The sequence below is a fragment of the Sciurus carolinensis genome, chromosome 16 (genome assembly GCF_902686445.1).
Source record: "Sciurus carolinensis chromosome 16, mSciCar1.2, whole genome shotgun sequence".
Classification (NCBI taxonomy): domain Eukaryota; kingdom Metazoa; phylum Chordata; class Mammalia; order Rodentia; family Sciuridae; genus Sciurus; species Sciurus carolinensis.
In genome coordinates, this window is record NC_062228.1 from 64113433 (window position 1) to 64135153 (window position 21721).

At 44.4% G+C, this 21721-nt stretch overlaps 2 protein-coding genes across 2 annotated transcripts in view; both read right to left on the reverse strand.

Annotated features, from left to right (window-relative positions):
• The window catches only part of LOC124967140 (leukocyte immunoglobulin-like receptor subfamily A member 6), a 140441-nt gene that overhangs the window by 62838 nt on the left and 55882 nt on the right, over positions 1 to 21721 (reverse strand).
• Positions 1 to 21721, reverse strand: part of LOC124966983 (leukocyte immunoglobulin-like receptor subfamily A member 6) — a 35110-nt gene that overhangs the window by 8870 nt on the left and 4519 nt on the right. The window contains 4 exon segments of the mRNA XM_047528896.1: positions 162 to 196; positions 199 to 360; positions 496 to 780; positions 954 to 989. Coding sequence (XP_047384852.1) covers positions 162 to 196; positions 199 to 360; positions 496 to 780; positions 954 to 989 — 518 coding nt within the window.

The window sequence follows — 21721 nt, forward strand, 5'->3', positions numbered from 1 at the left end:
ATTTTGTTCTTAATTCTATATGTGGTATTGATTTTCTTTATTGATTTGCTTATGTTAAAACATCCTTGCATTCTTGGGATAAAACAAACATGGTAATGATAAACATTCTTCTTAATATGTTCTTGAATATGATTTGCTACTATTTTATTAAGAAATTTCACAGGGCCCACAGAGAACTGAGCCTGGAACTGCCCACTGGGGTCAGCTGTGAGTCCAGGGTCCAGGTGAGCTTGTGTCCTCCTTCCTTAGTGAGAACAAACCTGCCATATCCCTGCCGTGAGCCACACTGGAGGGTCACGTTCCCTCCTGAGGTCACCACAGGGCTGGGCAGGGCTGAGAGCCTGGGTTTGCTGTAGGATCCTAGCAGAGAAGGAGGCAGGTGTTAATGGGCTCCCTCCTCCACACTGTCCCCAGCTGGGCTGTGACAGGGACAAGTGGGAGCAGACCCCTTCCTGAGGACAGAGCCAGGGGCTGGGACCCCAAGTGTCCTCTCACCTGTCACCACCAGCTCCAGGGTGTCACTGCGCTCTGACCAGCCAGCAGGGCTGTGATAGTGGCATTGATATCGCCCTGCATGGTGCTCAGTCATGGTTGGGATGGGGAACTTGGCCTTGTTCCTGGGATCCTGTGGGCTCTGTCTGTCCCAGGGCACTGAGCTTCCATCTTTCTCCAGAAGGTACTCCTCGGCCTCCAGGGTCCCCTCACACCAGAGTGTCACTGGCCTCCCCCAGGTGATCACAGAGCCTGGCTCAGCCCACAGGGTGGGCTTGGGGAGGGTCCCTGCAAGGGAATCAGAGGCTGGGTCCCAGCACAGCCCCTCAGATCCCAGCCCTCAGCCCAGCTCCCTCCAGGCTCCCCAGCCTCAGCCCACAGCTGCTGTTCTCCATCCACTGCCCAGGGTGGCTCCTGGTCCCCAGGGAGGAGCAGGACCTGGGCCAGCTGGGGACACTCACCTTGCTGCCCTCGGGTCCCGGGGCCCAGACTCAGCCCTGGAAGAGAGTTCCTGTGAGAGGGGAGCCCTGAGGCCTGAGCAGGCCCTCTCCTCCCCAGAGCCTCCTGGGCCCTGAGTCCCCTCTTGGCCAGGGCCTGGCTGTGGGCTGGAGTCCCTCCCAGAACAGGGTGTCCCCTCCCCTTCTTCACTTCTCACCAAGGCAGAGCAGAGCCGTGAGTGTGGGGGTCACGGCATCTCCTGCCCAGGTCCTGGCTCTGCAGATGGAGGAGGTCATAGAGCATGGACAGAGGGTCACAGGATGTGGCCACTTGGAGGCTTGGTTCCGCCTGTCATGGGTTGTCACAATAACAGCTCCACAGGAAGGGGAACTGTTGTCCCCCTGGTATCCTGTCTCCTGTTTCCCCAGCACTGTGTGGGTGGGCCTGGGCTCCCTGCAGGAGCTCAGACAGCAATGGTGCCTGTCCTCACCCCTCCACTGTCTGCCTGATCTGTCCTCATCCCTGCAGGGCCAGGAGGCAGCAGCCAGTGCACCTGGTGCCCTCCTGAGCCTGCCCCTTCCAGCTGAGGGTGACCTGGGGTAGGTCCTCCCTTCTCAGGGGCACCTTCTGTCCATCCTTGGTGGTGGGTTCTTGGGTCTTGGCTGGGGCCATTGGTCTCCCAGCCCTGGAGATGGTTTAGGGAAGATGCAGGTCCCCCCTCAGGTGGGCACAGAGCAGCAGACCCTGAGCACCTGGCTGTGCAGTCAGCTGGAGCTCTGCTGGGGGCACAGAGAGGGGCAGGGACCAGGGAGCTCCTCGCCTCTCCTCCTGGTGCTGGTGTGGATGTCCTCTGCTAAATGGTCCCCTTCGGGGCTTCCCCTCTCCTTAGCAGCAGAACCCCCCTCATCTCCGTGGGATGGAATCTGAGGCCTCCTGCCTCCTGGGAACCCCTGTCTCCTGGGCAGGGTGCCCCTCGGGGGCCAGGCTCCAGCTCAGTGCCAGCTCATTTCCGTTGTGGTGTCATCCTGCATAGGGACATCTGGCCTCCCAGACCCCGCGTCCAGTGTGGAGCCCGTTCTCTGCACCTCACGACCTGGAGTGTGGGGTCAGCAGGGTCTGGACACGGACGGGCTCAGCCAGCTTCTCCTCCAGGGCAGGAGGCCAGCCTGGGTTTGGGCCGGGAGAGGTTGGTGGTGCTGGGCTGGTGCCCACTCCGTGAGGCCCTTCTGCTCTGAGCTCTCAGAGGTTGTCCCTGCCATGTCTGAAATGCACAGCTCTTCTCGTAAGAGCAGAAGAGGAGAATGGAGGGTTCCCCACATGGAGGAGGAGCCACAGGGAAGGATCCTCTGGGGTCTGGGGTCATCAACGGTCATCCCCTCTCCCCTCCTGTCCTCTCTCTTCCCCTACCCCTCCTATACTCTCCCCTGACCTTTCCCCTCCCCAACTCTCCCCTCCCTTCCTCCTCTCCTCCTTTCCTTCTCCCCCACCACAGGCTGGGGAGGGAACCCAGGGCTCCAACATGCTGAGTAAGTGACCTCCCACTGACCCAACCCCAGCACTTCCCCAAAGTTCTGACGTGTCCTGGTTTTATTTTTGTTTGTCCTGAAAGGCTCTCTAATCCCCCTTTGATGTCCTCTTTGTTCCAAGGGGGTTCAAGGAAGCCCCTGGTGGGCTCTGGTCTCCCTCTCAGGACCAGTTTCCAGATCCTTCCACTGAGGTCTGAGAAGGTGCCTGATGAGGCCACAGTGTCTTAAATCTGTGGGGCCCGTCCTGCACCTGCCCAGGTGGGCCCTGCGGAGGCCCTGGCTGTGCTGGAGGTTGGCTGGCTCTTCCCTCAGCCCAGCTGCTCTCTGGTGTTCTTGCCTCAGGTCCTGTGTGCTCACGGGTCCTGCCTGGATGTGTGTCCAGCACTAAGGTGGGACCTGGGCACCTCCCATCACCGCCTTTCTCAGCTTCCCCTCCTATCTGCCTGGGTTTTTTGCATTTTGTACCAGGGATTGTTGCAGGCAGAGGCACTTAGCCACTGAGCCACATCCCCAGCCCTTCTTATTTTTATTTAGAGTCAGGGTCTCCCTACGTTGCCCAGGCTGGCCTTGAACTTCCCCCTCCTGCCTCAGCCTCCCAAGTGCTGGGATCACAGCCTGGGCACAGGCCACACCCAGCTCTGTTTCCTTGTGTATCTGAGTGCTGGTGGGGTGGGGGTGTCTCCATGATGTCACAGGTGGGTGATGGGTTGACGTTTTTATACTGCTTAATGTCCTTCTCTGTGTCTCAAGACTTGTGTTGACTCACAGTCTATTCTGCTGATGTGAATGTGGTTTTCTCTGCTCTCTCTTGTTTTCTGAATATTCCTTCCCATCTTCACCAGTACCCTCTGTGTTTCCTGAGCTGGGCCCAGGGGCAGGACCTGCAGTCCTGGCTCTGTGGGAGGGAGAGGAGGGAGGTCACTGGAGCCCAGGAGTTCAAGGACCTCCAGGCACAGAGAGACTCTGACTCAACAATACATGAACAAGTAAATGAACAAGTCAAGGAAACAAACAAAAGCACCAGGTTAAAGTGCATCTTGCAGACAGTGCGCAGTTGCCACTTGGTTTTCCCACATTTTCTACTGGGGCATTGTGGGTGGACATGTGGTGGGATTTGTGTTACACACTCAAACACGCTCACAGTCCAGCAGTATGACTGGACCTCTGTCCTCCTGTGGTCTCCTACTGTCCCTCCTCCTGCCCCTGGTCTCTTCCTCTGTTCTGCTGATCTACTTCCGATTTCCATCAGATCCCTCCATTCTTTCCTTCTCTCTCTCCAGCTTCCACATTTGAGAACAATCCTATGACCCTTGACCTCCTGGGTTTGGCTGATTCCACTTAACACCTTGCCCTCTGCTTCCATCCATTTCCTGCAGACGCCACCGTTTCATTCTCTTTATGGCTGAATACGACTCCACTGTGTGTGCCCACATGCTCTTGGTCCAGTCGTCACTGAAGGACACCGAGGCTGCTTCCCTAGTCTGGCCGTTGTGAGTTGTGCTGCTGTCAACCGTGGGTGTGGGTGTGTCAGTGCAGGAAGATGACGTTGATTCTTCAGGGAAATACTGAGGAGTGTGTAGCTGGGTCCCGTGGAGGTTCCATGCCTCGTCCTCTGAGGATCCTCCACACTGATTTCCATGGTGGTTGGACTAACCAAGGTCCCACAAGGGTGTACAAGGGTTCCTTTTTCTCCACATCTTGTCCAGCACTTACTATTTTATGTATTGTTGTGAGTGTCATTTTTTCTAATGGGAGATGAAATCTCAGAGTAGTTTGATTTTTATTTTCCTATTTGCTAATGATAATGAATATTTTTCATATATTTGGTGACCATTGTACTTCTTCTTTTGAGAAGTGTTTGGTTTGTTTGCCCATTGATTATTTGGATGGTCATTTTGATGCTAAATTTAATGAGGACTTTATATGTTCTGGATATCGATCCTCTGTCAGAAGAGTGGTAGCAAAGATATTTTTCCTGTTTCATGGCTTCTCTTTTCACATTCAGAATTGCTTCCTTTGCTGTGAAGAAGTTTTTAATTTGATGCCATCCCATTACTAAGCCTTGACATTTTTTCCTCAGCCTAGGAGTCCTACGGAGAAGCTGTTGCCTGTGCCTGTGTGCTGCAGTGTTGACTGTGTCTTCTTCTATGAGTTGCTTTTTTCTGGTCTCGTTCTGAGGTCTTTGATCCATTTTGAGTTAACTTTTGAACAGGCTGAGTGATGAGGTTCTAGTTTCATTCTTCGCATGTGGAGAACCAGTTGTCCCAGCACCATTTGTTACAAAGGCCGTGTTTTTCTCCACTGCAGGTTTTGGCACCTTGTCAAGCATCAGGTGACTGTAAGGATGTTGTTTTTTCTATGTGTCTTCTTTTCTGTCCTAATGGTCTATGTGCCTGTTTTTATGCCAGTACCATGCCCTTTCATTACTATAGTTGGTAGTAAATTTGAAATCAGGAATTGTGGTGTCTCCAATATTTTTTTCCTTGATGTGCATTGGCTATTCTGGGATTTTTATTCTTCCAAATGAATTTCTGAACTCCTTTTCCAGCTCTGTAAAAAACATTATTGGTATTTTGATGGAATTGCATCGACTCTGTATATTGCTGTTGGTAGTATGGCCATTTTAACACTATCAATTCTGGTTATCCATGAACATGGAATATCTTTCCATCCTCTTTCTTCTCCTTTAGTTTCTTTCCTTAAGATTCTATAGTTTTCATTCTATAGGTCTTTCACCACCAGGATTAGCTTTGTTGCTAGGTATTTTATAATTTTGAGATGGTTTTGAATAGGAATGTATTCTTATCAAAAATGGACACTGAATTTTTTCAAAGGCTTTCTCTGCATCCTTTGAGACAACAAAGTGATTTTGTTCTTATATCCATTATGTGGTAAATTACATTTGTTGATTTGCATATGTTAAAGCAACCTTGCATTCCTGGGATAAACCATTCTTTTTAATCTGTTCTTGAAATGTTTTCTAATCTTTTCTTAAGAAGTTTTGCTCTACGTTCATGAGAAACATTCATCTGTAGTTCACTTTCCTTGATGTGTCCTTCTGTGGTTGTGATATGAGTGTGATATTGGCCATACAATAAATTCAGAAGTGCTCCATCCCTTTGTAATTCATGCAATAATTGGAGGAGCTTTAAAATTAGTTCTTGTTTAAAGGTCTGGTAGAAGTCAGTTGAGAATCCATCTGGTCCTGTGATTTTCTTTGTTAGAGGGTTTTTTGTACTGCTTCTACTTATTAGTGTCTATGGGTCTATTTAGGTTTTCTGTGATTGAACTTTGGTAGGTCAGATGTATGTTGAAATAGATCCATTTCTTCTAGGTTTTCCAGTTGATTGGAGTAGAGATCTTCAAAACAGTCCCTAATGATCTTCTCAATTTCTGTGATAATTTCTCTTGTTTTCATCTGTACAGTTTAAAATTTAGGTCTTCACTCTTTTTCTTTTGCTTGGTTTGGCAAAAGTCTCATCAACCTTGTTTGTTTTGGAATGACAGTCTTCATTTCATTGATCCTTTGTAGTGTTTTTAAAAGTATTTTTTTAGTTGTCAATGGACATTTATTTTACTTATATTTGATGCTGAGCATCAAACCCAGTGCCTCACACATGCTAGGCAAGGGTCCTACCACTGAGCTACAATCCCAGCTCTTCATTGTTTCTTACTTCTCAATTTTATTGATTTCAGCTCATAATTATTTTCTTCTTTCTACTGGTGTTGAAATGTATTTGTTCTTGTGTTTTAAAGACCTTGATGGATCATTAGGTAGTTAATTTGGTGCCTTTCTGGTTTTCTGATGTAAGCACTCATCTCCATGAACTTTGATCTTAGAACTGCCTTCATAGTGTCCTAGAGGTTCTGGAGTGTTGTATCAATATTCTCCCTTGAATCTAAGAATTTGAAAATTGCTCCCCTGCTTTCTTTGACCACCCATTCATTGTTCAAACATGTATTCTTCAATCTTCATGTTGATATAATTTCTGTAGAAATTTTTCACATTGATTTTAATATCATTGCAATATGATCAGAGAAAATGCAAGAATTGTATACATTTTTTTATTTTTGTGGCCTTCTCTTTTGGAGAAGTTTTCCTGAGTAAGTGTTTTCAAATACTGTTGGATGAAATAGTACACAGGTGTCTGTTAAGTCCATTGGATTTATACTATATTTCATGTTCAAAGAGTCTTTACTGACTTTATGTCTGGATGACCTATTCAATGGTAATAGAGATGTGCTGAAATCACTCAGTATTATTGCACTAGCATCTTCCTGAGTCTGTAATTCCACTAGGCTCTCTTTCGTGTAATTAGGTATGTGGAGGAGGAAAGGTTAACTGCAGGATGAGGACATTGGCCATTTTTCTATCTATTAATTACCCAAAAAACTTATCTACTCAAGGGCTCCCAAGAGCCAATACCCTTTTCATATGAGAGGATTGTGATGGGTCCGGCCATACCAACTGTGGCTTCTTACAACAACAACTCTTCCAACTCTCCTTTATTTGTTATATACAGGTAAAGGGGGCAAGGTCCAGGAGGACCTTCTTCTGTGATAGACAGGAGAGGGTGGAGTAAGGGAAGCCATCCTCTTACGGGCAAATTCCAGAAGGAGACAGGAAAACACTCTCATGCAGTTCCATATACTCCTCAGCAGTTCCTAGAAGTCAGGCCTCTGCATCCCATGGCTCTTCCTAGTCTGATTCTGCTAAATAAGGATGGCTTCCCACATATGTCAATGTTTGCATCAGAAGTACTGCAATTACATGTTTTTCTTGGATTGTTCCTTTATCAGTGTGAGTCTGACTCCTCTGATTAATTCTGGTCTGAGCTCTGCTTGGTCACATATGATAGTAGCTACTCTTGCTTATTTTCAGGCTCCATTTGCATGGTCTATCAATTTCCATTCTTACACTTTCAGCCTGAGGCTGTCTGTGTCTATAACGTACATATCATGCAAACAACATGGAGATGGATCTTTGTTTAAAAGAATTCTGCACATTTATGTCTCTCAATGGAAACTTTGAGACTATTTACATTTAATGTTCTTATAGAGATAGGTTTATTAATTGCCACCTTTTTACTTTACTTCTAATGTCTAATTTAATCTTGTTTCTCATTTGCTTAGCTACCCTTCAATCAGTTTTGTCATTTGTGAGCTCTGGGGATTGTATTCTATTTATTTTGTGTCAAATATGTCTTTGAGTATTTTCTATAATGTCATTTTAGTAGTCATGTGTTCTTTTAGTTTTTGCTTATCTTAGATGTCTTTCACTTCCCATTTGATTCTGAAGGATGACTTTGCTGGATAAAGAAAAGCTTTTTGACATTTACTTTCTCTTGGTGCTCAAAACACATCTTTCAAAGTCCTACTGGACATTTACAATTTGTGCTAAGAAATAGAATGTAATTCTGACAGGATTGAATCAAATGATACCGTTACACTTTGTTTGAGGCTTTTAAAATTCTATCCTTCAGTGTATGATTTGAATTTTAATTGCAATATGTCATAGAGGTTCTTTTTTGTTGACAGTTATTTTCTTTCAGGGCTTGGAACAACACATCATTCTAAGTTGTCCTCAATTTTTTAGGATTTCTGCTATGAAATAGGAAGTAATTCTGAGAGGTTTGCCTCTAAATGTAAAGTGATGTTTCACTTTAGAGATTTTAAAATTCTATCCTTTTTCTCTCTGTTAGGCATTTTAATCACAATATGTCATGTACAGTTCCTTCATAAAAAAAAATCTTGTCTATTTAGTGGTCTGAGTGCATAGTGATTCTGGATGTTGACTTCATTCTTTATGGATACCTTCTTCAGGGAAATAATAACAGAAAGAAGTTCAAACCTTAAGAATGAATGTCTCTATACATCATCTATAACCATATCTCTTAAATCAGGAGAAGGCATCCAGACGGTACATATTTGTCCCGACTTGCTTGTTTTCTGAATCTGGGGATTGAATAGAGGCTAGCTCTCTACCTCAGAGCTGCATGCTCAGCCCTTTGTTACATGCATTTGAAAGGGAACATTCTCATATTGTGTATGTCCCCTAAAAGCCTTCCTTAGTGCATCAAGTGTCATGATCTTATTTCCCTGTGGATTTCGTGGGTATCCAGGTGCCCTGACCCTGGAGTAAGTGATGGGAGGCTCCATGTAGATCAAGCAGACATTGGAGTCCTGCACAGTGGTGCTGTGAGCTCCTTCCTCCCACACTCAGCTCAGGCTGCAGCCTCAGGAAGTAGAGTTTGCTGCCATCTCCTGGTGGAGTGTGTTCCAGGGAAGTGGCCTCCAGGTAACTTGCTGGTCTCACAGATGGCATTGCATCCAGACCTCTTTGAATTTGAGAGGTCAGATGCTCAGTCACAGCAGTGCCAAAATAATGCAGGGACATGTGTCCCTGTAATCCTCCACCCTTGCACATGGCCACTCCCTTGGGGATCTACCTGCATGCCTCAGGGCCACTGAGCACGGCCAGCTGAACCCTGCTGGGTGAGTCCTGTAGCCCAGCTGGTCTGGTAGCACTTCCTCCACTGTACGCAGCTGGTGCTCACCGCTCAGGGATGGAACCTGGTGGGGGCAGGGGTTTCTCTCGTCCTCATCAGCCTTGGTCTTGGGCAGGACTCAGTGCCTGGGCTGGGGGACAAGGCTCACATGTTTGTGTGCCTCCTCCCATGGCAGCCACAGGTACCTCCCGTGCTTGGTTGGTTTGGGCAGACTTCCTATCCCTTCTCCAGAGGATGCCACCTGGAATGGAATTTGAGTTGGATCCTGGTCAACTCAGGATCTGTGTCCTGTACCCCCTTAGGGAGAGTGCCTTTGCAATCCACCCTTTTCCAGCCAATGTGGCTCATCACCTGGACCTGTAGGAAGTCTGTGACTCTCTCCCAGGGGATTAAGACTTTCTCTCCAGGAGAAGGGTCTGCAGCAGAGCAGATGCCAGGCCACCTTAGTGCCAGCCAAGCAGGTAAACCCCATAAATGTGGGTTCTCACCTCCTCACCTCCCTTGGTGTAGAAACCCTTCAGAGCTCATGGACAGGAGCATGGGCGTGAATGAAGCTGCTCTGGGTCTGAGGCCCCAGGTGCTCCTGTTCCTTCAGGTGTCAGTTAACCTTGACTCCAAGGCATCTTCACAGGTTCAGCTGGCTTGTCCCAAGATTGTTTGGCTGATGCTCATCCTGCTGTGCTGGTCCAGGAACATGTCACAGTGAGACCACTGCATCCACTGATGTGCAGGGTTCCTCTGTGTTTCCTGCTAGTGGTGATGGTGGACAGATTTAGAAGATAGAGTCCTGGTCTGTAGTTGTCAACTGTGAGGTAAGATCTGTCCTTTTTGGAAAGACACCTGGAATAGCTTGATGTTCTCTCCTGGAGAGGAGAATTGGAAAGCAGCGCTGCCTCCAGAGCAACTGCAGGGTCAGTGGGATCTGAGAGGCCACATGATGAGAGATGCTGGTCCCAGTGCTTCCCCAGGTCACTCAGGCATGTGGCATCTCATAAGTCAAGCTGGCTTGTGGCAGGAGGTCCATGACTAACACATAAACAACCAAACTTTACCCCAAAATGGTCATGTGCTACATGTACGTGTAGAAAAACCATTTGTATGTAGCTGCTGGTCTGTGAAATGCCTTGTCTTAAAAACCCATCAGAACTTGTGGGCAGTGAACACTGCACTCTTCTGAGCTGGACAGAAGTGTTGCTGCCCATCCTGCCCATGACAATGTGGATACTGGTTCCATAACTGTGCAGTTTCAAGGGTCTGTGATCACCCTGTGTCCTAGAGACCTTCCCTTCTCCCATGATCCCCATGCATTGGTCTTCCTGTCTACACCATGCCTAGGAATTTATTGCCTCTGCTGGAGGACCCCATGCAGCAATGGAGGAGCAGGGTGCTCACACTACCTGGGAATGCAGGGGGCTGCTCACACAGCGTCACACAGAGGGGCCATCCTGGTGGATGGGCCAGGGCAGGTCAGTGGTATCAGTATCAATGTATCAATACCTCAACACAGGGGAGAAGATCACAAGTGTTTTCAAAAGAAGGGCTGAGTGTCTGTGTCTCATGAGCTCACCACCCTGTTTTATCTTCCTGACACACACAAGAAAAGATATTCAAGACCACCACACTGAAAAACCCAAGATGACTGGGCGAAATCAAGGAAGGCTTAAATAAATGAAGATGTATACCATGTCCATGGATGGAAGCAATCACCATTGCTAAGATGCGTGACAGGACCATCACAGTGTCCTCCAGAGGTCTGGACTCATCATATGTGAGTTATGACATGCCAAAGAGCCCTTAAACCACAACTAGGAAGGGAATCCTGAGGAGGAAGGCAGGCTGCATCTCCCAGGGTTGAACCTGGGAGGGAGCAGATTCTCCCTGCAACCCAAGGACAGTGAGCCCTGCTGACCCCTGACTTCCACCCAGTGACACCAGCCATCCCCTGCCCTCTAGAGCTGGATGACCACAAGCAAACCAAGCAGAGCATCGTGTGTGTCTGCACACACCCAGTGTGTGGGGATCTGCTGCAGCAGCTGGGAGCAGCTCCCAGAGGGTCAGTGAACACAGTCCCTGCTCTTCACAAGGACCTGCATCCTGTGAGTCTTTTCTGACCATGTGTGGACACTGCTGTCATGTACTGGGGGCAGGAGGGCATGATGGACGTGAAGCTGTTCCCCTGGGGCAGGTGGCTATGGTGGATGCCATGCTGGTCTGCCCTGTCCATGGGACCCTGTGCTGATCCCGGGCTCTCCTGCAAGGTCCCCTGCCTCCCAGCAGCCCCTGCTGGCTGAGGGCCTGGCTGCCCTCTCCCTGCTGCAGCGTGTCAGGCAGGTCCTGGCTGCAGCCTGGCCCTGGGCACCAGGCAGCTGGAAGTGCTGCTTCTCCCTGTTCCCTGGTGTTTGTGGTGCACGTGGCCCGTGCTGTAAGGTTCCCTGCAATTCCCTGGATGTTCAGTGACCAGGTTTATAGATTAATGTTGTTTAGACATTTCCCCCAATGATTATTGTTTGATATGATCCTTTTCTCCTTCTTTTTTGCCTTTCTCAAAGAGCGATTTTCTCTGTTTTGCAGACTAGCTTAATCATTGATTTTTTTCCCAACTTTCTCTTTTTCTTCCTGTAATTTGGTGCTTATCAACTGTACAGAGCGGCCAGTTTCATGTGGCTTGTCAGGACATGCATGTGACACCACTGGGTGATTTCACTGACCACACCTCCCCTCTTCCCCTGCCCATCCACTTCCTCCCCTGCCGTGGGTTCCCATATTCTTTTTTCTTTTCTTCCTTTTTTTCTTTTTCTGTGTGTGTGTATGTGGTAGCAAGGATTGAAACCAGGTTGCTTAACAAGTGAACCACATCTCTATCCCACTTTATTTTTTAATTTAGAGACAGGATCTTGCAAAGTTGCTAGGGCCTCTGTAATTTATGGAGGCTGGCTTTGAACTTGTGATCCTCCTGCCTCAGCCTCCCACACCTCTGGGGTTACAGGAGGGTGCACCTCCCTTACTCTGTTTTAACATCTCTTTTCTTGGTCATTTCCCCCCATTTTCCTTGTCACTTCCTAATTTGAGTGAGAACAGGCACTTACTTTTTTGAGCCTGGCCTTTATAACTTGATGTGATGCTCTTGCAAGCTGCCCACTGTCCAGCAAGTGGCATGATTTCATCTTTATTTATGACACATGAACTCCATCATGTAGACACACGGCATTATTGTGATGGGCTGATAGATGTGGTTCCATGAGAATGTCATAGGCCAGACTCTAAGGGAAATGACTAAACAGACTCCATTTTGCTCTGAGACTCCATGTTATGTAGGAAATAAGCTTCTCCCATGGGAACACCCCATCTCTGTACCCATCATCAGTTACTTAGCATGACATGTTTAATAATATACAATGGCAATTCCTATGTAGTGAAGAATTGCTCTCTTTTGATTCCTATTGCTCCTAAACAATGTACCATGTGAACAGTGATGTGTGGATGTTAGCAACCATTCTTTAGTTTGTACCTAGGTAAGGGTCATTTTGACCCACTTCCCCCTCTGTCAATGATCTCATGATGTTAGTTTGTAATTTCGAATCATAGCAATAGACACTTATGATTGATGTGATTTTTGGTATAAGAACACCTACAACCCTGTGGTCGGGGCTGTTCTCCCAATAGCCATTTTTTGGGGCATTGTGTGAGTCAACTGGCCAGCTTAATAAAGACTCTCAAATTTGGACTTCTCAGTGGTAATTGGTCTGTTCTTAAGTTGCGCCCCATAACATTTGGAAGCCCCAGCGAGATCCTCGCTGCCTGGTGGGTAACCACCGCTCACCACTGACCTGGAAACTCCTGCGGAGGGGAGAGGCCACAGCGTTGCTCCTAGGGGAAGGCCCCTGAGAGACTTCCTCAGCCCCAGACTGCATGGTCTGTGGAGTCCCGCCCCAGGACTGAACTAAATTCTCTGGGAGAGTCACCTGTTTCTGCACCCCTGGGGGACCAGTAAGTCTGTTTCTGGCGGATCCACATCTGGGGACTCTGAGGAAGGCTGGACGCAGCATTACTTCCCGAGTCGGGGGGTGGCAAGACGTTGCTCAGTCCCTCTGGGCAGGAATCTGGAGTGGCCACTTGTCCGTGTCTTTGGTGTTTTATCTGTTCTGTGTTTGTTTGTCCTTTTCTGTCTTTTTGTTGTCTCTAAGTGTAAGCATGGTCAGTCTCCCTCACGTCAGTCATGTGCTCCCCTCCAGTGCATGTTAACTCATTTCCAGGAATTCCAGAAGAGAGCCAGTGAGTACGGAACCTGCTGCAATGTCCTTTCTCTCTCTAAATTCTGTAGAGAGAATGACCAACTTTTGAGGTCAGATGGCCCCCTCAGGGGACCACCAAATTGTCTTTGGGCAGCCTGAACATTCTGATCAAATGTTTTATAGTCAAATTTGGGTAAAAAAAATGGTTAAAAATGTTTCTAGCCATGTTCGCTGAAGCTTACATTAAAATGTAAACTACTGCCAATAGGAACTTCCAACTATTGGAGTTGGTCCACCAAAATGCCAGGCTAAAATTTTGATGGCTGCTGTCCAAGAGACCAGGAAAACCAGTTTAGAACAAGACTCCAACCTGAGGGGCTCTCCCAAGGAGACCAATGGAAGCAGCTCCCTTGCTGTCTCTTTGGGAAACTCCTTCAGGGAGGGATAGGGCATAACCTTTGTCTATATTCTCTTAATTCCTTTTCATCTCTGATGAGAGGGATCACATCAGGATGGAAGCCAAAAAAACGTTTAAAATTCTTTTGTTTTTGAGTTCATAATTTCGATCTGGTGCACCTAAGTTAATTTTTTATCAGACCTATTTTATTCAAATATAAAGTTTTCTTAATGCTCTGTTTCATTCAGAGGCCAGTTTACAAGGGTTAACTCTCAATCTAATGGGTTTAAAAAATAAGCTATAAGGTCTTTGTCCTTCTGTTTATTTTATGTATATGTACACCGGTGTATTGTCATGTCTACATATATTTGGTGCCAAAATTGACATATGAGCTCATAAATTAAAATTTTAAAAAATGGATCCAAATGCTTTTGATTTACATGATTTAAAAGGTTTTTAAATTGGATAAACAAAAGTATGACTTTCAAGATACTAACACAGTTTTGTTTCCAGGTGGTCAAAAAATAAATAAAATGTTAATTTTATAAAATGTCTAATATCCTTTGTTTCTAGGTTCTTCTTCAACAGGAAAGAAATGACTGATATGGCTCAATACAATTTTCTGGTATCTTGGTTTTTAAAAAAATAACTAAATTAGATTTAACATATATGGGATTGATCATGGATGTGTTTGTTAGAGACATCTGATTGGTTTAAAAAGTTAAAATGCTAACTGTACTCTTACCTCCTTAAATTCCACAAGGTAACATACTTAAAACATGTTTGGTGTTTTCATAAATTGGTAAATAAAAAAAGGGTTTAAATTTACATTATGTTATCACCAAAAACAGGATTATCACCAATAACAGGTATTATTCTATATGAAGGGTCCAAAAATTTCAACTGTATTTAAATAGAGCTCTATAAGTAACAAAGTATTTCATTGGATTAAAATGGAGTAATTTATCTGAATTCAGAAATTTATAAGGGTTGTTTCAGAATATAAATTTTAAAAAAGGGAATCAACAGTTTAAAACATTACAAGGTTTTAGATATAAAAATATATTTAATAAAAATGTTTCTAGATAAAAAGTCTTTATGTGATAAAATAAGGCTGTAATACATCTAAGTAAACAAGAAGAGTGTCTAAGTGATTAAAAAATGTTAATTAAGAGTAAATTTTAAAAGGTTTACATGTATATATAAGTAACACAACAGTTAAAACTATTCAAGGTTTTTCCTAAGGTCAAATATTAATGTACTGATATAAATCAAATTTCAGTCTATATGCTACAATGACCAATAATTCTGAAAACATTCATTTACTCTTAACATTTTATCTGTTAAGTTTTATTCTTAGAACAGCTAGTCTTAAAAATTGGGGGTTTGTACAATTCTGGTTAAACAGCAACTGTTATTTTAGAGTATTGTACTACATTACAAAGTCTAAATTTTCTTTAAAAGTTAAACATGGTTAATATTAAAAACATCAATGCAATTATGATTCTGTTACTCTTTTTTACATATTAAATGTGTTCATATCTTCCAGGTGTACAAGTCTTTAAAAGGTTTAAAAAAACATTTTATCAAGCTGGTGTTCTCCAACCTAAAGCTGTAATGGTAATTTTTTTTCTTTTTTTTTTATTGTAAACAAATGGGATACATGTTGTTTCTCTGTTTGTACATGGCATAAAGGCATGCCATTTGTGTAATCATAAATTTACATAGGGTAATGTTGTTTGATTCATTCTGTTATTTTTCCCTTCCCCCACCCCTCCCTGTAATGGTAATTTTAAACTTATCAGAATAAGAAACTTTATTGGGGATTTATTTATATCATTTAGTGTTCTGTAACTGGACCTGAACCTTATGTTACCTTCTGCACTGGGATAAAAATGTAAATGTATTTCTAAAAGATAATGAGAGCCTGATATGTTTAAAACTTAATATCATAAAACAGGAAAAACATTTTGCCACTTTACTAAATAAAACGAAAGTTAAAAGCTCTCTCAGCTTTCTTTGATTCATGTTTTAGGTGTAATATCAGACTGTGTTAACTAACATATAGACTTAGGAAACAATATATGTAAACTTTATAAAATGATATTAAAAAAAGATAAAGATCAACTTCAGAACTAGAATGCTTTACCTAAGATTTATGAAGAGCCCTGCCTTACCTGAGATAAGGCTCTGCTTCCTACCTTACTACATGTTACAATGGCCCCAAAATAAGTCAGACTTCAGCTCATAAGTTATATTCTAAAGATTGATTTTTTGTCATAAAAATTACTGTAATCTCAAACATGGAATATAATATATAGCTCAGCCAAAGTTTAAGATAGCTATTACACAACTAAATATGTTTTTACTGTTGTTAATTCCATTTTGAACTTTCCTTTTGAAATAACTCTGTAACTGTTGACTGATGAAACTTTTACAGAGGTACTGCTTCAAGAACAATCTAAATTAATTTGAGATAATCAACCAAATAACAATAAAGTCATAGACATTAAAGTTAAAACCCAGTACTCTTACTGTATGACTGGTGAAACTGACTTGCTGGATGTTTAAGATTAAAACTTAAAAATTGAGATTAAAATAAAGGAGCCAAAAAATCAGTATTTGGCTCTTACTCTCAGAATCAGCCTGAACCCCTGGAACAAGAGAACTTCTCTAAGGAGCTTTGCAACTCTGGGCCACACAACCTTCTCATCAGGGAGATTGTTGAGACCACTAGAGGATGAAAAGCCAATCAGTGCACCTGCTGCAGAGGAGGGTCCTTGGGAAAGGGAGCCATCCCTAATGCTTCCAAAGGAAGCCACCTCCTCAAGGAGACCCTACCAGGTGAATGGCACTAAAGGAGCTAAGAAGCTGCTCTCAAGTTCCCCAAGAGTGACCCTGTGGGAACTCAGCTGATTCTTAACAGCAGATAGGAACAAGGTCAATTTGACCAACTTGATCTTAAACACCTAGCAAAACAGTTAAAGCACAGTCATTCCTGGACATTTTAAGTAAAACTAGAGGTAGCAAAAAATATTCTTAGACAAAAATGCCTGATAACTATCAGGAGAAACTGTTAGAGTTATAAGTTTTTAGTCAGTTTAAGGCCTACAGATCATCCTAACCTCCGGTACAGTAGACTTAATCCATGTTTGCTAGTATGATTCTCTAGCCCTGAGTAACACAAATAAAGGAATCTCTACTAAACAAAAAGATCATACCAAGAAAAAGATATTTTACAAAAATCAGATGACAGTAAGTAATTTAAGTAAATGTTGTGTTTACATTCCTGATAACTCTGACAGTGTTAAGATTTACAATTAAGGCCTTATCCTTTCCAGCCTTGTTAGACTTTGTTAGGTCTTTTTATGTAAACAATGTCTCAGCTCTTCCACCTCCTGGTAAGAGATTATTAATTTCTATCAGCTTCACGATATTCATTGACATGTTCCAGAGGCTATTTATTTTGTACTCATTTTTTTTGTCTCTTTCAGAGAACAAGACTTTTACCCCTAGAAAGATCCAGTTTCTAAAAAGGAACTTTTTACTGCTTGCCCCACCCCACATCACCCTCTCTCAGCTTGAAGCAGCAAGATCGGTCATCGCCCTTTTTCCTTACAGCCGCAAAAAGTCCCTAAAATTTGAGGGGTGATAATAAAATGTTTAAAAGACAGTCAATATAGGTAGGTAAATTAGGTTAATCACAAAAATAAGGGCCAGTTTGGGTCCAGAAAGTTGGAGGCAAATGACCTCTGAGAGATTAAAATGTTAACGCTTTCAGAGCCCTTCCTCCACCCTTACCAAGAACCTGCTCCTGTTCTAACCAGTTAAGTCTCTCTAAGAGGTTCAACTTATGAGAGAACCAGCCCCAAGAGACCACTGATTTCCAACTCCCATTTCAGTCAGAAAACTACATCTACATCAAATTGTTGCGGAAAGGACTACTGCCTGGCTGAAATGGAAGGGACCTTACTCACAACATGGACTCATCACATCTGAGTTAAGACAACAGAAAAATGGACAGCCCTCAGAGACCCCAACCACCATCTAAAGATAAGACTGAAAAAATGTTAAACATGTTTTTTCTCTTGCTTAGAAGATGTCAGGAATCAATGATTTGATTATGTACAAAAAAACCAGTGGGGAATGTGATGGGCTGACAGATCTGACTCCATGAGAATGTCATAGGCCAGACTCTAAGGGAGAAGACTAAACAGACTCCATGTTGCTCTGAGACTCCATGTTATGTAGGAAATAAGCTTCTCCCATGGGAACACCCCGCCTCTGTGCCCATCTCAGTTACTTGGTGTGACATGTTTAATAATATACAATGGCAACTCCTATGTAGTAAAAATTGCTCTCTTGATTCCTATTGCTCCTAAACAATGTACCATGTGAACAGTGATGTGTGGATGTTAGCAACCATTCTTTAATTTGTACCTAGGTAAGGGTCATTCTGACCCACTTCCCCCTCTGTCAATGATCTCATGATGTTAGTTTGTAATTTCGAATCATAGCAACACTTATAATTGATGTGATTTTTGGTATAAGAACCCCTACAACCCTGTGATCAGGGCTGTTCTCCCAATAGCCATTTTTGGGGGGCATTTTGTGGGACAGTCAGCTGGCTGGCTTAATAAAGACTCTCAAATTTGGACTTCTCAGTGGTGATCAGTCTGTTCTTAAGTTGCACACCATAACATTATTTTGTTCCATTCATCTGTGGATTGACACCCTGGGTGTCGTGCACACCTGGTGTGCAAGTGTCTCTGATATGCCAAACTTAGTGTTTGGTAAGTGCTGAGGGGCAGGTCAGCTGGAGGGGCTGGGGATCCTGCATCTGAGTTCCACTTGGCTGAGTTAATTACACTCCATGGACAGAGCGTAAGCACCCAGGTGTGTTCCTGGTTTGAGATTTCACTGGAAGCTCCCTTGGATCTATAGACGCGTCAGTTCCTGGGCTTTGTCGGTTTGGGGCAGTTTTACCCCCACTCCCCCGTATTGGTCACTTGGCTTGTGATTCTCTCCTCTTGCTCATTGGTGTAGGGACTTCAGGTCAGTCCTTGTACAAAGGAGCAAAGTTCCTTTGAGTGAAGCAAACTCCTCAGGACAAAAGGCACTGTTTTTGAATGGCTTAGAGATGCTCTGTGACTCCTCTGTCCTTGAGACCTGGAGACATTACCTTTTTATATTAACCTTTGGTACTAGTGGACTCTGAGAGGCAAGCAAGTTATGTGATCTGCACGTGTGCAAAGCTAACTGCACCTGTAACCTAGGTAACTTGATATGACCGTGGAGTAGATAATACACTGAACTGGCTTTCCCACGGGAGCCTCTTCCTCTTCTTTCTCCTCGCCATCTTGTGTGCTTGTCTCTTTCTGAGCTCTCCCCTTAACCCTTATGGCTGGACCCCAGTTAACCTTTATAGCTGGTGCTCTGAGCAGGGACTCTCTGGACGTGTTGTCAGGAGAAGGGGATAGCTAACTGCTGGAATAGGACTTGATGTGTGTCACTCATCAGTTGGTACAGATCCCGCTGGTAAGCTATGGGGACTTCCCTGTCTGATGCTCAAATTTCTCATCAGGATGAACTTTCTTATTTGCTTCATCAGGCTAAACATACTGTAAGTAATGCTGATCTTGCTGCTTTGTGGTCTGAAATAGATTCCTACTGTCCATTGTATCCAGAGAGTGGTTTCTTAAGATCCAAAGATTGGGAAGACATAGGTAAAAAATTGCATGAGGAGCTGAGGACTCCTGTAATTGTGGTACATGCTTGGTATTTGTGTGGAGACGCTATCTTTCAAAAATACCCTTGACAGACCCCAAACTTCCCTGGAGGTCTCTAAGACTGAAGTTTCTTCTCAACCCTGTCTTTCTGTTCCGCCTCCTCCCCCTCCTCCTTTTCCTCCTCCAGTCCTGTCTCATTTATCTGAGTGTCTCAAGCCGGCAGAGGCAGGGGAGAAACTCAGACCTCAGCTGTCTGCCCATTAGATTAAACAATGCTAATCAGTCAGAATGTGAACAATTGCCTTTTGCGTGTTTAAATAATTAAGAAGGACAGTGATGGAAAGTGGAATTAAGTGTAATTTCACTCTTAATATGATAGAGGGGCTGGGAATGGGTTTATGCCTTGGTTCCTACTGATCAGAAAGCATTGGTGAAGATGGGTATTTCTCCTGCCCCAAAATACAGTGTTTTAACAAGAATACTCTGATTTAGCCTGTGTTTAAGCTGAGGATATTGCTCAAGGACATGTTAATACTGGTTATGATGACATGTTTGGCATGGGACAACAACAAGCTCAGTTGCCCGCAGCCGCCATTGCCCAGATTAGAACCGTAGTTTGTAAAGCATGGAGGAGCATCCCACACACTCGGGGTCCTTCCTAGTCCCTTGCTGTAATTCAACGAGGCTTGGGGGAGCCTTTCATTGATTTTCTTAACCATTGACTAAAGCTACTGAAAGACAAGTAGACAATTTGGAGGCTGCCAATATTCTGACCAAACACCTGGCTTATGAAAATGCCAACCAAGACTGTAAGGAGTAATGAAATCTGTGTACTGTAAAGTGGGTACTGTGCTTTCTGATTTAATAAGGGCATGCCAAAATGTTGGAACTGAAACTCATAAAGCTGCTTTACTTGCTGCTCTAACCCCCTGATGAACTTTGTTACCATTGTAAAAACCTGGTCATCTTCAAAAGGACTGTAAGATTAAAAAAAAAAAAAATGCCCACAAAACGGCTCAATCAGAAATGTTCAATCTGTCTTCAAGTATTTCACTGGGCTAATCGAAGCAGATCTAAAACAGACAAGTCGGGGAACCCAATCACGGGTCACCTCCTGACCGTGGGTCAAAGGAGGAGGAACCCTTTTCCTCTGCAGTGTCCTTCACAGATGTTTCCAGGTCAAACAGAAGCTCCTGACACAAACCCCCTCGGGCCACTAGAGGGCGCACAGGAGTAGATTTGATTACTACTGAGGATGCTCAGCTGCGTCTCCCTGGGAGGTGTGTAAGATTGTACCCACATTCAAAGACCTCTACCTAAGGGTACCTTTTGTTTAATTTTGCCCCACTCCCACAGTGCTAAAGAAGGAAAATTCATAATTCCTGGAGCGATTGGTTCTGATTATGCTGGTGTAATATACATTCAAGTTTGACCTTATATGTCCTTAAATCTCCCCAAAGGACCTCATAGCTCAATTGACTGTAATTCCTTATATTACTGCCCAGGAACCCCTAAATGAAAGAGGGAATGCAGGAGTTGGTTCCACTATTATTGGAGCTTGTTTACCTATTACTGAAAATAGACCAAAATTAACCCTTTGTTTAAATGAACAGTCAATCACAGGCTAATTGGACACTGATGCTGATGTTAGTTACACCTCTCTCAAAGTGGCCTTGTGCCTGGTCCTTACAGAGATCTACCCGGGTGTGGGGCACAGGAGGCACCAGTGCACAGCTGTCCACAAGCTCTCTGTGCTTGCATTGCTCCTCCCCTTCCACACACAGCAAGTTATCACTCACATTCAACTGTACATTATGGCATTTCCCTGTGCTGTGTGGGGCAGAGACATCTTGCACAAGTTACAAACGTCTATGGAGTCACCCTATTTGTAGGGGCCTCTGTGAAATCGAGCACCTTGCCATTAAAGTGGAAGGTCACCACTCGTGTCTGGGTAGAACGGTGGCCATTGTCTGAGGAGAAGGTGGCAGCCCCAGAGGCCCCCATTCCAGAACAGGTACAATTGGGATGCGTTGAACCTTCTACCAGCCCATGGAATACACCCATTTTATCATAAAGAGGGAATCAGGGAAATGGGAGCATTACAAGATTTAAGAGAAATCAATGAGTGCATTCAACCTATGGGTCCACTTCCACGTGGATTGCCTAGCCCTGATTTCATCCCTCAAGGTTTTTCCTTATATGTAACAGACCTCAAAGACTGTTTTTGTACTATTCCTCTCTTTCCTGATGATCGGGAAAAGTTTGCCTTCACAGTTGCTGTTTTCAATCATCATGAGCCTGCTGATAGATGTCAGTGGAAAATTCTTCCTTCAGTTACGTTCAATAGCCACACATTATGTCAACATTTTGTGAATAAGGCTCTTCAGCCGTTCTGACA